The 17,961-nt window shown below is 38.6% G+C and overlaps 1 protein-coding gene across 10 annotated transcripts in view; it reads right to left on the bottom strand.

The window, feature by feature from the left end:
• COMMD10 (COMM domain containing 10) overlaps positions 1-17,113 on the bottom strand; it is a 162,061-nt gene extending 144,948 nt beyond the window's left edge. For 3 of the 10 annotated variants that reach the window (XM_060143444.1, XM_060143445.1, XM_060143448.1), the window contains exons 1-4: positions 16,885-17,113; positions 15,369-15,459; positions 6,287-6,397; positions 3,888-4,043 (exon numbers count right to left, since the gene is read on the bottom strand). In XM_060143444.1, coding sequence (XP_059999427.1) covers positions 3,888-4,043; positions 6,287-6,397; positions 15,369-15,459; positions 16,885-16,925 — 399 coding nt within the window. In that variant the 5' untranslated portion in view covers positions 16,926-17,113. The remainder of the gene's footprint in view (positions 1-3,887; positions 4,044-6,286; positions 6,398-15,368; positions 15,460-16,884) is intronic. The other 7 variants (XM_060143450.1, XM_060143452.1, XM_060143454.1 and 4 more) reach the window with 4 other exon arrangements.
• Between the last annotated feature and the right edge of the window lie 848 nt (positions 17,114-17,961).

Below are 17,961 nucleotides of genomic sequence, written 5' to 3'. Positions count from 1 at the left end.
ACAAAAATCAAACAGAAAATCCTGTTAGAAGGACACTGCTAACATAGTCAACACTGATAAAAGAGGGAAGACTACCAATTCTAATAAGCAGTGGTAACATTTCAGTGTCCAAAGAGGTTAAGATAAAAAAAAAAAAAAAAAAAAAAAAGTGAGACAGGATAAAATTTTTAAATCCCTTCAATCATATCCTGTAAAAAGCTATCCAATCAATTTTCAATCTGCCTCTCACTTATTAGATTTAAATAACAGAAGATGAAAAGAGGTGTTTTTAAAAACTGAATTAAAAATAAGTTCCTTTTGATTTTTTAACTTGTTATTTAACTGAATCTGACTCTCTTTGAATTCAGAATTACACAGATGTTCCACTGCAAGCACCACACAGTTTATGTTAACCTCTAAATGACTATAAAACAGTCTCTGCAAATACAACTTTTGTTCATTATATAATAAATCACTGCCATATATTTTTGTTACAATTTAAATGACATGATCTATTTTCATCCACAGCTATTTTAGTCACCATATCTTAACAGTCAACAGGGCAAAAAAGGAAGATAACATTACAGTTGTCAGAGGTACCATGACATAAAAGAAACAAGGCTCAATTAAGAGAGAGACCAATCTCGGACTTCCCTGGTGGTGCAGCGGTTGAGAATCCGCCTGCCAACGCAGGGGACACAGGTTTGAGCCCTGGTCTGGGAAGATCCTACATGCCACGGAGCAACTAAAGTCCGTGTGCCACAACTACTGAGCCTGCGCTCTAGAGCCTGTGTGCCACAACTACTGAGCCTGCATGCCACAACTACTGAAGCCCATGCACCTAGACCCTGTGCTCTGCAACGAGAAGCCACCACAATGAGAAGCCCACGCACCACAACGAAGAGTAGCCCCCGCTCACCACAACTAGAGAAAGCCTGCACGTAGCAACGAAGACCCAATGCAGCCAAAAATAAATAAATAAAATTAAAAAAAAAAGAGAGAGAGCCCAATGTGATTCCCACCTCACCTTCACCATGGACCACTTGGGTTAACATGGTAAAGGTACACTTTCGAAAGTTTTATTTCTTTTTCAAAGATATAAAACACACACACACAAACTATGTAAACTACCCTGCATAAAGCCTGACACAGAAAAATTTTGCTGCTAACATTTAGGTGGTAGTATAGCACAGTGGCTTATGAGTGTAACTACTTTGTTAAATCCCAACTCTACCACTTATTTAGCTGTGTGACCATGGACCAATTATTTAATCTCTCTAATCCTCAGTTTAATTTTAAATATAAACTAGAACTATTAATGGATCTTACAAGATATAATGCACTTAGTAGAGTTTTTGGTCCACCGTAAACACAAGAAATGTTTGATATTATTATATGATCTTAATTAGCATTTAAGGTATTAAAAAATGTATTAGCTACCCTCTCATATACTCTGTATTGGCAAAAGATAATTTCCTACATTCTCAAGGGACCAGTGTCGTAGGGACCAATTAATCATATCCAACTACTTTTTTGCATATTTTATATAACAACTGATCAAACTACTTCTTAAACAGAAGTTAATGTAATACAACATAAGGAAGAAATATTACTTTTTTTAAAAATTTTATTTATTTATTTTATTTTTGGCTGCGTTGGTTCCTCACCATGACATGCGGGCTTTCTCTAGTTGTGGCGAGTGGGAACTACTCTTCGTTGTGGTGCATGGGCTTCTCATTGCACTGGCTTCTCTTGTTGCGGAGCACGGATTCTAGGCACACAGGCTTCAGTAGTTGTGGCATGTAGGCTCAGTAGTTGTGGCTCGCAGGCTCAGTAGTTGTGGTACACGGGCCTAGCTGCTCTGCGGCATGTGGGATCTTCCCAGACCAGGGCTTGAACCCGGGTCCCCTGCATTGGCAGGCAGACTCTTAACCACTGCGCTACCAGGGAAGCCCCAGAAATATTACTTTTAAAAAAGCAACAAACTATCAGCCAGAAAACAATAAAAAATGACTTACTATTAGAGGTGAAAAAAGAAATATTTTTAACTATACAAGTATACTGTACTTATATAAATACAAGAAAAAAACAGAAGAAAATTATATAAATATAAAAAATAGGCAAATATTCAAAAACAAGTGGAGCTTTTTTTTTTTTTAATGGCAATGGTTAAAAAAATTTTAGGGATAAAAAATGGAAAACAAAATCTGTACAGGGTACAGGAAAAAGCAGAAATTAAAATGAAAAATGAAACTGTGATGTGGAGGACACTTGAGAGCTCTTAGAACGTACAGTTTAAAAGAAAAAGAGAGAAATGAAAACAATACCAGGGCATTTTCTAAAAACCCATACCTAGCAACTTTTTGTTTCTACTTTATACATTAGATCCCCAGAATTTATTCATCTTATAACTGGAAATTTGTATTCTTTGAACAACATTGCCTCCATTTCCCTACCCCAGCCCCAGTTCCTGGTAATCACCATCCTACTCTCTTTTTAATTTTTTTTGCCATACCACCCAGCATGCAGGATCTTACTTCCCTGACCAGGGACTGAACCTGTGCCCCTGCCGTGGAAGCGAGGAGTCTTAACCACTGGACTACCAGGGAAGTCCCCAGCATCTTACTTAATGATGAGAGACTGAATGCTTCCTCTCTAAAACTGGGAACAAAGCATGATGTTCAAACTTACCAATCTTATTCAACATCATATTAGAAGTCCTAGTCAGTACAGTAAGGCAGGAAAAACAAAAGCTGAACAAACTGAAAAGAAAGAAATAAAACTATCTCTATATGCATGAACAATCTGACCTTCTACAAAGAAAATCACAAGGAAAACCACCAAAAAAACTGCTATAACTAATTTGTGAGTTTACCAAGGTCTTGAATACAATATCAATATATAAAAATCAATTGTGTTTCTATATACTAGCAGTAAACAACTAGAAACCAAAATTTTAAAACCAGTACCATTTACAACAACTACAAAAAAAAAACTTAGGTTAAGATACAAAACCAAGGGCTTCCCTGGTGGCGCAGTGGTTGAGAGTCCGCCTGCCGATGCTAGGGACACGGGTTCGTGCCCCGGTCTGGGAGGATCCCACATGCCGCAGAGCGGCTGGGCCCGTGAGCCATGGCCGCTGAGCCTGCAGGTCCGGAGCCTGTGCTCCGCAACGGGAGAGGCCACAACAGTGAGAGGCCCGCGTACCGCAAAAAAAAAAAAAAAAAGATACAAAACCAAAGGCAGTATCAATAACAGAAAAAAATGATAAATCAAACTTGATCAGATTTTAAAGGTTTTACTTTGCAAAAGACACTGTTAGAAACTAAAAAGGAAAGCTACAGACTAAAAGAAAATATCTGCAAATCATATATCTGACAAAGGACTCAAAAGATTCACAAACTCAACAGAAAGAAAACAAACACCTTCTACAAATTGTAACAACCAAAAACACAAGAACAAAAACAAAACCCATGCATTTCTGTATGCTGGGATTTACACTTGTAATTGTCCTTTATATTTATATTACTATAATTATCTGTCACAGTGTGGAAATACAGTTAGACAAAAGATCTGAACAGACACTTCACAAAAGGAGACATATGGATGGCAAGTAACTACATAAAAAGATAATCATCATAATCTGTTATTAGGGAAATATAAATTCAAAACACAAGATATCATTACAAAACCTCAAAGAATAGCTTTAATACAGACAACTGACAATACCAAGAGCTGACAAGGATTTGGAACTACTGGAACGCTAATATAATGCTGGTGAAAATGCAAAATAACACCAATCACAAATATTTCCAGAAAATAGAAGAGGAGAGCGGAACTTTTCAGATATAATAATTTATGCCATACATACACATTGAAAAATATCTTTTGAGTAGTATATACTATACCTTGTGGGGTGCAAGAATCCTCTGCCTGAATTTTTCAATTGTTTCTTGACCCATAGAAGACCAAGCACTGACAAATGCTTCTGCTTTGTCTTGTCTAAGATGAATGTTCTCTAACTGCTGCTGCAAAGCTGCTGGCTTCACGTTGTAATATACTGCCTATTAAAGAGGAAAAAAAAATTATATATATCCCTACTGTTCATACAGAGACCTTGAACTGTAATCAAATACAACATTATTTTAAATGATTTAAATTTTAAAAATTTCATATTTCTGCTGCAGAAAGTTTTTTATTATTTTACAAATAATAATATACTCAACCAAGGGCTGGAAGATTCAGAATTAAATGGCCTAAATTATTCAAGCTAAACTGCTTCATTTTTGCCTGTGGTTTAAGTAATACTAAATCCACTTAAGAGAAAAACTTCTTTGCTTTGGCTATGTAAATGGTATCCTAATTAAAAGTTCATTTCCTTATTTCACTTCATTATTTCAAATAAGTACACAGTGGTTTTGTTTCCCAACTATCAAAATTTTTCCAAGAAACACTTTCTCAAAACCACGTTCATCTACCAACTTCCTAGGTAATATATGATAAAAAACTGAAAACTTTTTTACGGTGATACCTGTTGTTTTTTACATTTTTCTGAAAAAACTTCCTCATAAACCCCAGGCTGCTCTGCCCTATTCAGTTATCCTTTTCTTCTACTGAAGGTTCACCAAGGATAAGAACCATAATCAACTTTATGATCTGTAACCTGTATAAGGCTGCATGTAGTAGGTGCCTAGCAGCTTGTCCTCCTAATGGTATCTATTCACTAGAATGCCCAGAAAGCTACAGTATTGTTTATTGTGATATAAACTTTTACTTCACAAGTATTCTACTTAATCAAACAACAGGAATTTATTAAGAATCTATTTTTATAGCCACTATGGAGAACAGTATGGAGGTTCCTTAAAAAACTAAAAATAGAGCCATATGACCCAGCAATCCCACTACTGGGCATATACTCTGAGAAAACCATAATTCAAAAAGAGTCATGTACCACAATGTTCATTGCAGCACTATTTACAACAGCCACGACATGGAAACAACCTAAGTGTCCATTGACCAATGAATGGATAAAGAAGATATGGCACATATATACAACAGAATATTACTCAGCCATAAAAAGAAACAAAATTGAGTCATTTGTAGTGAGGTGGATGGACCTAGAGTCTGTCATACAGAGTGAAGTAAGTCAGAAAGAGAAAAACAAATACTGTATGCTAACACATATATATGGAATCTAAAAAAAAAAAAAAAAAGGTTCTAATGAACCTAGGGGCAGGACAGGAATAAAGATGCAGACACAGAGAATGGACTTAAGGACACGGGGAGGGGGAAGGGTAAACTGGGACGAAGTGAGAGAGTAACATGGACATATATACACTACCAAGTGTAAAATAGCTAGTGGGAAGCAGCTGCATAGCACAGGGAGATCAGCTCAGTGCTTTGTGACCACCTAGAGGGGTGGGATAGGGAGGGTGGGAAGGAGACGCAAGAGGGAGGGGGATGTATGTATACGTATAGCTGATTCACTTTGTTATACAGCAGAAACTAACCCAACATTGTAAAGCAATTACACTCCAATAAAGATGTTAAAAAAAAATTATTTTTAGCCCAGCAATGTGCTACATTTACATAAGATGCACAGAAAATGTGATCCTGGCCCCATACAAATTCAAAACCTAGTGAAGGAGACACAACTGACATACATGAAATAATGAAAAGACTAACAATGTGCTCTACCATGATGAGCCAAGCATAAAAGGAATCCAAATAAGGGGAGGACTGCAAATATAAGGGGTCAAGGCTGCAGTGGGAGGAGATGTGATTTTAACAGAACAATGAACTTGAACAATGAACTGAATTTAGATGTAAAGAAGGGATGCAGAAGAACAGCTCAGTAGGAAGAAATAGTATGACAAAAGGTCCTTTGACAGATATTTCTTTTCTAAATGTTTTATCAACCTAGTCAAATAGATCCTCCAAAATCATTTATTAAATTTCTTAAATAAAATGTGTTCATTTTTCCAAATTTTTTTTCCAAATTATTATACCAAGTAACAATAAATTTGAATCTTTTTTAACTGTCTCAAGTCAACGAAGTCTTGATTCATACTGTCAAATACTTTACTCACGCGGCTCAACACTAAGACTGTTTTAGTAGAACGCAATACCATGGAAAAAATATCACACATTCAAAATTTTTTTACTACATCAAAATTTTTTGATAAAACATATTCACAGCTTCCATCTGTATACTTGAGAAAAATAAGATAAAATGTTATAGCTATCACAGCAATGCAAACATGTAGTAAACAAACCATGGTTAGGAAATCTGGGGCAATAAAAATACCTGTTCTAAAATAAAAGATATTGTTTCAAGAACTAGGTGAAGATCCTGTCTCTCCAGAGAAAATGCAGCTTGAAGTTTTTCTTCCTCTTCTTCACTGAAACTATTCTCAGCCTACAAAACAGAAAGCAATCTGTTAGCATACACTCAGGTATTCAAAACTCAGATACTCAACAGAAGATTCATTTATTCATATGACAATGAGAACTTGAAAGAAAGAAAGTAAATCCAGCCTAGAAAGAAACTGATGTGTCTCTAAATTTCAATATCTTAAAATCATAGTACAGTTCATTACCTGGCTCTTGGCAAATAAATTTCATTTAAAAAACCCAGTATTTTCAATTCTATGATGTATAGGAGGTGGAAAATAATGGTAAATAACATAAACGATGGACATTTAACATATACACTAATATGTATAAAATGGATAACTAAAAAGAACCTGCTGTATAAAAAAATTTTTTTTAAAAATGGACATTTAGAAAAAACAATACTACAAGGTAAAACCCCAAAATGTTAACAATAATTAATAGTAATCTCCATCTTTACTCACAACATTATAATCAACTATATTCCAGTATAAAATAAAAATTGAGAAAGAAAATTTAAAAAACATTGGGGGGGGGACACCTTCTCTGTAATAATACTATCCAATTATAATGGGCCCCAGCAACTCTTCTAAGAGCCCAGAGCAAAATCTCCATTTAAGAGAACAGCATTTTAAGGCAGAAAATACCTGGGGGCTCCTTTCCTTTGGTAGCTCTTTCCTCCCCCCAACTCACCCCAAAACCTCTGCCAGTATATGACCTTACCTAGCCCTAAGCCCCTGTAGGCATTTAATAAGAGGGAGCCTACCCTGGAAGCATTAAACAGATAAAAACCGTTAACCTTGGGAACCTTTATCTACATCCTCCATTACCTAGCACCAGGATTCCCATCAGATAGAGAGGTGGCAACTAGTTTAAACCTTAGGATTATTTTATTAAAAGTCAATGGGTTATGGGATGCAGCAAAAGCAATTCTTAAAGGGAAATTTACAGTGATACAGGCTTTAAGAAACAAAAAAAATCTCAAACAATCTAACCCACCACCTAAAAGAATTAGAAAAAGTAAAACAAAACCTAAATTCAGAAGAAGGAGCTAATAAAGGTCAGAGAGGAAATAAATAAAATAGAGATGAAAAAAACAATAGGAAAAAAAATCAATAAAACCAAGCGCTGATTCTTTGAAAGGGTAAACAAAATTGACAAACCTCTGGCCAGGCTCACTAAGAAGAAAAGAGAGAAGACCCAAATAAAATAAGAAATGAAAGAGGAAAAATCACAACTGATACTGCAGAAGTACAAAAAAAATATATATATATATATATAAAAATATATATATATACACACACACACACATATATATATATTTACTGAGTACTTATTATGTGCTACATAGATAGTTTATGTCCTCAGGAGTACTATCGTCTAGTTAGAAAGACAAATTAAAAACAAATAATTGTTCCAATAACTTCCCTTTTTAATGAGTTTTGCAAAAGTATGGATTATTATAAGAGCATATATAAAGCAAGAAATTAAGTCTTTTTGATAATTTTAATATTTTCTAAAACTTACACATTACACACATTACTTTTATAAGCAATATATGAAAGAAAGAAGTTAGCCATCTGAGTATAAGTTCCGGCTACTCTCCTTTCTTTCATTTCCAAAATAATCTCCTTGATCTAAAGACTGGTTTTTCAAGTATGAAAAATATACACTATTAGAACTGCTTTCAAATAAAAATACTTTATCCACACATACCAAAAACAACTTTCCCTGCTGCTGCCTCTCCCCAACAGCTACATGGAGAAGTTTCAGAAGTCCATGCCTTAACAGCTTAGGATGAGGTACAACTTTACAATTGCTCAAGTGAAGCAGCATTAGAACTCTAAGCTGGCATATTTTTGGTTTGGGGAGGCTAGTCACCAGAACTCCCAGTATCTACTACCTGTTTTATGACTGAGAAAAGCATGAACCCAATTTGGCCAAAATGCCAATCACTTACCTCAAGAGCAATGTTTTCATTTTAAAGTTCCAGAATTTCTGTGATTACCATACACCTTCTTGAAATAATGACCTACAGTACCAGACTTTATCAATATGAGGAAGAGAATAACAGTATTACTCATGTACAATCAATGAACCACATGTTGCATTAAATTTAATGGATATGTACAATTTAACTTCCAAGTTTGTCAATCTGATTCCTTTAAATATACACCAAATGACAAAATAAAAATAGTGATTGAGCACGTAGAAAAATAAACTTCAGTGTCCTCAATATGTACAAGAAAATGAGACTTTTTTTTTAAGATTTTTTTTTTTCATGTGGACCATTTTTAAAGTCTTTATTGAATTTGTTACAATACTGCTTCTGCTTTATGTTTTGGTTTTTTGGCCACGAGGCATGTGGGATCTTAGCTCCCCGACCAGGGATCGAACCCACTTCCCCTGCATTGGAAGGCAGATTCTTAACCACTGGACCGCCAGGGAAGTCCCGAGACATTTTTAAAAAGAGCAAGAAAAGGGACATTCTCAAGATCTTCAAGGACATCATATTAATAAAGTGGTTTGGAGTGAAGGGGGACAAGGGAACATGTATCGCCCCCCATCCACTGGTACATGAAACGTGCACCCTTAAAATAAGGTGGCGCTTAAAATATGTGAGCAGAACAACAAATGGAGAATAAAATACAGCCATGAAACAAAGTTCCAAATCCATAGTCAATATCTTGCACCAGCAACGACCCTGGGTAGATCAATATTAAATGTAAGTCACTCTATTTGCTTCCAGACAGAAGCAGGTTAACTTCTTCCTAGGTACCAAAAGTAACCCACACATACTTGGGTGTTGAAGAGAAAGTAAAGGAGATATATTCGTTTTTACCCTCTCAGTGGGAGAAATTTAAGCCCCATGTTTATAAAATTAGCGAGCAAGTGTCCAAGAAACAAATTTTTTGGGTTTTTTTGTGGTACGCAGGCCTCTCACTGTTGTGGCCTCTCCCGTTGAGGAGCACAGGCTCCGGACCCGCAGGCCCAGCGGCCATGGCTCATAGGCCCAGCCGCTCCGCGGCATGTGGGATCTTCCCGGACCAGGGCACGAACCCGTGTCCCCTGCATTGGCAGGCGGACCCTCAATCACTGTGCCACCAGGGAAGCCCAAAACTTAAATTTTAAATGGAAAATGGATGTTAATTTTTTCTATATATTTAAAAAGCATATACCATAGACATATATACACAGGCAGAAAGGAAAACCAGTATTTAAAAAGAATAACTGGGCTTCCCTGGTGGCGCAGTGGTTGGGAGTCCGCCTGCCGATGCAGGGGACGCGGGTTCGTGCCCCGGTCCGGGAGGATCCCACGTGCCGCGGAGCGGCTGGGCCCGTGGGCCGTGGCTGCTGAGCCTGCGCGTCCGGAGCCTGTGCTCCGCAACGGGAGAGGCCACAGCGGTGAGAGGCCCACGTACCGCAAAAAAAAAAAAAAAAAAAAAGAATAACTGCTGTATGACTTGACATGGAAAGATCTTTGATACAAGTGATAAATGAAAAAGGTAAACAGTATAATGCCACTTATGAACGCATTTATATAAAAACCAAAAATTTCTATTTATAGATGCGTGCACATACGTTTGCACATCTGTATTTATTAATACTTGAAAAAAAGACCTGGAAAGATGAAAACCAAAGCGACAACAAAGACTCCTTCTAGGGAGGTGTGGTGGTTTTATCATATCTGCAAATTCTTTTAACACTCCTCTGTTCAAAAGATGGAGACTAATTTCGTCTCCCCTGAATATGAGCCAGACTTACTGACTTACTTCTAACCAGTAGAACACAGTAAAAGTGAAGGTATGTGATATCCAAGCCTAGGTCATGAAAAGGACAGCACCTCCCTCTCTTGGACCACTCATTCTGGAAGAAGACAACTTCCGTGTCAGGAGCAAAGGCCCATGTGACAAGGAACTAACTGGTGCCACCATGTAGCCATGTTAGACGGAAATCCTCTACCCCAGTCAAAGCTTCAGGTACCAGCTGCCCCAACCAACACCTGAGAGCAGTTTCATGAGAACCCCAAGCCAGGACCACCCAGCCAAGCCAAATTCCTGCTTACAGGAAGGGTGAGAGATGATAAATGCTTATTGTTGGTTTAATCTGCTAAATTTGGGGGAAATTTGCAATTCAGCAATAGATAACTCACACAGGAGAGAATCAAGATGGAGGAAGGGGCAAGAGTTAGCCAAGGGGGGCATTTCAGTTCGTCCATGTTGTTTAAATGTCTTAAAACAAAAACTTCCTCATAAACTATTTGTGAAATTTAAAATGTAACTGAAACACTTCACTTAAGCACTCTATTTTGAACTTTAAGGGCACAAAAAAAGAACAAATCAAAAAATCCATTCTTCCAACCTTTTCTTTTTTTGAAGAATTTATTTTCTTAACATGCACGATGAGTGAACTCATCTTAATTACACATATAGTTGACATCAGGTCACATTCCTCAGAAAGTTATACGGATCTTCTATTCTATGAAGACAGTATACTATCTAAATAATTATGAAGGCAATTAGGTTTTAAAAACTCAGAGCACGGCTTTAGAGACAAGAGAGGCCTGTGGTCCAGAATCCAAGCTCTGACTCACATACACAGGCACACACACACACCAACACCACAATGGAAGAACACACGGTCCTAGTAGTCTGCATATGCCATAATTTAAAATGTACGTATATATCATTTTAACCTAATAAACTAAGTTGTAAGAAGCCCTCCAGCTTATATTAAGTACAAAATAAATGCATTTTCAGAGATAAGCTACTCTTTTCTTTTTTTGTCCACATAGGTGAGGCCAATTCTTCTTTGAACAGGACCGTGCTGCACATCGTTAGGACATTTAAAGTCCCAGGGCATTAAATGCCAGCAACACCCTCCATACACTGTAACAACAACAACAACAAAATCCTCAGGCATTTCTGTATGCTGGGGTTTACATCTGTGACTGTCCTTTATATTAATATAATGAGACTTCTCTATCTGTCATAATGAGGAAATATGGTGGTACCCGCAAGTCAATCTATCAAATAAAAGAACTTTTATTTTAAACTTTTAAAAGCAATCTTTCTGAAATGTATGGCACCCATTCTAGACTTCTGTAAACGAAGTATATTGGATTACACTAGATTCTTGCAATAAGTCAGATCATAATTACGAGCATCCAAGTTCCGTGCTGCAGTTAGTTTCCTAAAGAACTGCTAAGATACACTGATGATTATTCACTTCAGAAAAAACCCTCAGATTTCTTTGCTTTTGTATTTCTTGTGTCTGATTTTCATAATTCTTCCACTTCAATCTATACCCAGCAGTTGATTCTTGAAACTGCCTACATGCCCCATCACAGGAGCGCCTTCACCCCCCAGTTTGCTGTTGCTAGTCGGCCATGGCCAGAAATCCAGACACCTCATCTTGCAGAACTAGACATATAACATAGTAACATCAATGGGCTTTGTGGGAGGGCCTAAGAGTCTCTGGAGCAAGGTATATGAGGGTTTTTTTTTCAATTGCATGAGTTGTGACAGCTATTTTAAAAATGTAGAGGCCACAAATGTTTGTTTTTAAGTTCACAGATAAGGGAGTTACTCTGATCTCCTTCAGTGTTTCCCAAGGCAGACTCTATTAGCATGCAGGATGAGACAATTCTTCGTACAGGACTGTCCTACTCACTGCAAGACATTTAAAGGTACACATATACAATGGAATATTACTCAGCCATTAAAAAGAATGAAATAATGCCATTTGCAGCAACACGGATGGATCTAGAGATTGTAAAACTGAGTGAAGTAAGTCAGACAGAAAAAGACAAATATCACATGATATCGCTTATATGCAGAATCTAAAAAAAGATATAAATGAACTTATTTACAAAACATAAACAGACTCACAGACTTAGAAAATGAACTTATGGTTACCAGGGGGGAAGGGATAGTTAGGGAGATTGGGATTGACACGTACACACTCCTATACTTAAAATGGGTAATGAACAAGGGCCTACTGTACAGCACAGGGAACTCTGCTCAATATTATGTAACAACCTAAATGGGAAAAGAATTTGAAAAACAATAGATCCGTATATACGTATAACTGAATCACTCTGCTGTACATATGAAAGTAACACAATGTTGTTAATCAACTATACTCCAATATAATATAAAAAGTTAAAAAAACCAAAGTTCCTGGGCATTAAAGGCCACCAGCACCCTTCACACATTGGTAACAAACAACCCAAAATTCCCAAGTATTCCTATATGCCACGATTGTTCAGGAATAGATGCTCAGACCCATACTTAGGCGTGCCCATATTCTATACCTAAGCTTATTTTCCCCATGTTTATTTCTACTAGAGATTTCAAGGAACCAGTCTGGACAGAAACAGATACCCTCTGCCCACAATCCAATTTTACCAAGATCAAACTTGGTAAAATCAAAGTGTCAAGCTGATAACATTAAGAATAGCAACCAAATCCCTAAACCTCTTCACCAACTTACCTGCATGCAGTTTCACCGCTCTCAGGACTCTGCTTGTCCCAAGGCCAACCTGACAGACCAACCTGACAGACCAAGAGTACATAAAAGAGGCCAACCTGACAGACCAAGAGTACATAAAAGAAAGCTGGCAGATCTGAGATGTCGCTGCCAACTCTTTGGTAAGAGCCCTTATCACAACTGGAGTCCCTCTGGAAGAACATTCCCTAAAACTGTCCGGGCGGGTTGGGGGAGTGGGGATGGGTTGCCCCTTTCCTGACTTTCTCTCCTGACTTTCTGCCGGCAAGTAATCAAATACAGATGTTTCTGTCCTCAGCTGCTTCAGCTCTCAACAACCACACCTTCTCACGTCCACGCCCCACCTCTGAAGGCACAGCATTCAAACACCTCTGTGGAATGCTTTGGCCATTCAGTTACTCTAAGATAGATATTAATGTTTTCTCAACTCCAGAGGGTCAAAGACAAACTCCAGAGGGTCACGAGTTTCCTGCAGATGTTCCATCCTCCCTCAGTACGAAGAACAAAAGATGTATATAAGTGTTTTGTGTCCCGTACCACTTTGTATGTGTTTAAGAAGGCAGCCCCACAACACTGTAAATCAACTATACTTCAACTGAAAAATACAATAAAATAAATAAAATAAAAAAGAAGGCAGCCACCAACTCAGACAATCAAAGAAACTCTGTATCAACTGCCTGCATCATTCCCTTTGGGACTGATTTATATACCGTTTCACACTCTTTCCTGAGCTTTACTGTAATGGGTCAGAGGGACGGATTCTGGAGCCAGACTGCCTTACTAGCTAGATGTGTGACTTGGGCAAATTACTTCACTGGTCTCCATCTCAGTTTCTTCATGAATAAAATAAGGATGACAACAGTTCTTACTTCCTAAGGGTGCTGTGAGGATCAGATGAGTTAATACCACAAAGCCATTAGAACAGCACCGGTCACAGAGGGAGTAATGGAACTGTGAATAGCAAACACCACACAATGTAGCTGCTATTGTGACTGTGGTTGTTCCTCCTGCTTCTCCTTCTACATCACAAATTCCTTATAGGCAGGAATTCAGAGAACCTATATTCATTTTGTGTTTCCCATGGCAAGGAAAAGAATTAACTCTAAGAATAGCTATTGAGTGCCAACTGCATAACTATCAATGTATCGAGTGTGGGAAATATAAAGATGAGTAAGACATGATACTTAAAGTATTCAAGGTCAGAGAAAGACCCTGTAATCATGAAACAAATACTTATGATGTAGTACTAAAGTGAGGTGAGGATGAACCAAGTGTTTTAGAAGCAAAGAAGAGAGGATGAGCTGCTGAGAGTAGGACTGTCAAATCCTTGAAAGATGAATAGTTTATTCACTAAAGAAGGGAAGATATTTCAGGTAAGGGAAAGAGTATATTACACAGACACCAAGTCGAAAAAGTTCACAGTACGTTCCAGTAAAAGAGCATCCAGGGTAGCTGAAACACTTGCAAAGTGGGGAAAACACAGACTGTACCTATATTGTAACGTTATTATAATACAATGTTAAGGAATATGAACTTTTTCCCATGAGCAATGGAAAGTCATTGATGGCTTTGAACACTGTAAAGATATGATCAACTTTTTTTTTTTTTTAGGAAAAAAATATTTGGAAAGATAAATGGAACAGCACCATGAAGAAGTGATAAGAAGGTAGAAGACTATAGACAGCGGTACCAGTTTGAAGGTAACTGTTGTAGTCCAAGGGAGAAATAATAAGGCTCTGAGCTCAGATTACGAAGAGAACTTGGATTTGAGAGATACTTCAGAGGGAGAAAGGGCAGGGCTTTGGGACTGGTCTCTGGCCAGGAAAAAGAAGAGGTAAGAGTCTGGGTTCTCATTTAATGGTGATACTTTGCACCAGGCAGAGCAGTTAATGGGCACTCCTTAAACACATGTTGAATGGAATTAAATTTTATTAACCTGGTAAAGAAGTTAACTAAGTAATGTTAGCAAGTTAACCAAGTAATGAATTACTAAGCAACAATATATCCAAGATAACCACACCCTTAAAATAAAAGTGGAAGAGAAAGATTAAATGAAAAATTACATATTGGTTGATAGCAAAACTACAGAGTTATTTTTAAGACAAAGAATGAAATCATGATATCAGAATTGTCCCAAAGCGTGTTCCACAGAGCCTTGGTTCCAAAATAAATACCATGATAAAACAGTTCCCTGGTCAAACACATTTGGAAAATTTTGCACACAACATTCACGCTTAAATATTTACTATTAACACTACCATAAAATATACTCTGAAAAGTTCCATGATTTAAAAAAATTAATTTGAATGAAGACAGAAGTTCCCAAACTTTTGACCGTGGGATATTATCTAATTTTCTAGAGACCCGGTGTTCCTGAGGACCTGCTGGAGAACAATACCTCGCAAAAGGTACTTCAAGTAGAAACCTAGAGTTGCAGTGGAATCACAAGAATATATTATAATCTATAGAAGTGCAAACATACAAACCTTCAGGTGAAGTTTTTGAAGAATTCGGGTGAGCAATCGTGGAAATCTTCCTATATCTATTTCATTTATCAGCGACACTGCTTTTTTCATGCTAAATAAATTCATAAAACAAAGTTTTAAAATGAGTTTTCCCCAAGTGGTACTGTAGTTACTGTAAGTACAGCTGTCTGTTAAGTTTTCATTTCGACAACTCTACTTGCTACAAGGTAAGTCTGAGTAAAATAAAGAAAAACAGATGATGGCCAGCAAAGGCAGGATGTTTCCAAAAGATACCCCCAAAAGTATATCTGTTGAAAAGGTCTATCTGGCAAATTTTCTCTTTCTTCTGGGCAAGGCAAACGACTAGGAGAAGCTTGCACTCTGTGGGGAATGGTATTAATTTAGGAGTGAAAGTTTACGTATCCACTTAACTCAAAACAGAACTTTGAGAAGAGTGGGAGGAGGGAATTGGCAATTACACCAAAAATAGAAAGAAAAGACTGCTGCATGGCAGGTAATGGAATAAAAAAAAAAAAAAACTACATACAATATCATTTGGGGTCACTAAGTACACAGCTGTTTTAAAACCCTGTTTCAATTGTAATAATCAACTTAAATTATGTGATAAGAACAATTCTACTGCACCACGTTGAATATGGTTTACTGATGTGATGTGTTACCCAGGACATTGGTGTGAGAAAAGGAACTGGCTGTCAGAACTCAAGTAATCAAAAAAGGAAAAACTTCAAAATGACAACTCTCTTCTTCAAAAAGACTCCTGTCCAATCTAGACACAAAGTTATTCTCCAGCCTCAATTATTTGCCTGTATACTTCTGCACTTTTCTGCATCCACACACCACCTGCACTATTATTTTTCATTAAATGGAGTCACTTTTACTTAAATAATTTTATTTTAAAACATAACTACCTCACCACCATAGACAGCCGACCTTACTTACCTACCATAAATAGAAATGAACTAAATAAACAAATGAACTCAAAATAAATCAGATGAAAACAAAAGCAATGTTACTAAATTCTGGCTAGATACTGTTACAAGCCAAAACTCCTGGCCTGAGGCCTAGTCTATCTTGATTGAAAAGGTATATTAACGCGTGTTAAGTATTAAAAACCATCCGGGACCAATGGGAGACTTTCTCATAATCAGGAGGTCTGAAAGAGAACTGAAAACGGAAACGGAATACCTTTCCACGTGATTTCAGTGTTACTCCAGGCTGGCTTGGGTACCTGCGATACAGCCTCGGGGAACGGTGACACTGACCACACACTGTCGTACTAACCTCAGCTGCCCAGGCCCACTGTAAGTCCACACAGGTGAACTACCATGCAGGTGGAGGCACCCGCAGTCTCGCGCAATCCCGCGGGGCCCGCACTGCGACTCCGCCAGCCCCTCGCCCGCCCCTCCGGACACCCGCGGCCCGGCACCTGCCCTTCCGCCCCGGCCCCCCACCCGCGCCTCGGCGACAGACAGCAGCAGCATCCTTACGCGCTGCCCCCGTGCTCAGCCGGGGCTACCTGGGGCTCTCCCGCAGAATCAGCGCCGCGGACGCCGCCATCCTCGAAGCTCCCTGACCCCGCCGCCAGGATCAGCTGCCTGGAGTCCAACCAATGGCGGCGGCAGCGGCGGACGGCAAGCCGGAAGGCTCAAGCCACGCAGGGGCCGCGCCGCTCCAGTCCTGCGATCCTGGAGGGGCGAAGGGGCGTTCCCGTCGTCCTCCCCGCCACCCCCGCCGTTCCGAGTTAAGACTGTACATATATAAATTTATTTATATGTACATATTTGCCTATTTTATATATATACGCATACCTGGATATGATGTGGCTATTTTTATGTATTATGTAGGTAGTGTGTGTGTATAAACATATACATTTACGCGTACGTACGTATACACATACTTTTTTTTGGAAGAAAAAGTTTAAGCAGTGTCCGCGGTGTCTGGCCTGCGCTGCAAGTGGGCAGGCGGTGGAACGCGCTCCCCGAAGGAGCCCAGGGCCAGCTCCACCCTGTGCCCTGCGCCACCAGCCCTTCCTGTATCTACATCCCTGGAGCTCTGCAGTGCCCCACGCGGAGCCTGGGCTCTTTGTACTCTTATTCGTTCAGTAGTGGTCTTTGAGCACCTACTGTGTGCCAGGCACTGTGCTAGACACTCGGGATACAAAAGACCAAAATTCCTGCTCTTGAGGTTTGCCAGCAGGTAAATGGGCAAATGTTCGTTGTGCCTTTCTTTGTGGTCGGGCACTGAGCTAGGTACTGCGGAGTAGAGGAGATGAATCGCCACAGAAACTGCGATTAAGGACATCTCAGGAGAATAGAGAGACAACGCGGGTTCAGGAATACCTTTGTCTCACTTAGAGAAAAACATGTAGTGCATTAAGGGGATTCAGAGCTGGGAACAGTGATAAGGTATCCGAGGTTGGATCAGAAAAACTTCCTGGGACAGGTGGCATGAAGAAGCCTTGAATGATAGGTTGTGGCATGTACATTTAGTCTGGTGAGAAATGGGGAGCCATTAAATGTTTTCAAGCAAAGAAATTTTTGTGAGAACTGTGTTTGTTTGTTGAAGATTACTGTAAGCAGAATGATTATTGGAT

Source organism: Lagenorhynchus albirostris, chromosome 3 (genome assembly GCF_949774975.1).
Source record: "Lagenorhynchus albirostris chromosome 3, mLagAlb1.1, whole genome shotgun sequence".
NCBI lineage: Eukaryota > Metazoa > Chordata > Mammalia > Artiodactyla > Delphinidae > Lagenorhynchus > Lagenorhynchus albirostris.
The sequence above is the reverse complement of the archived record's forward strand: the minus strand, read 5'-3'. Positions and strand labels throughout refer to the sequence as shown.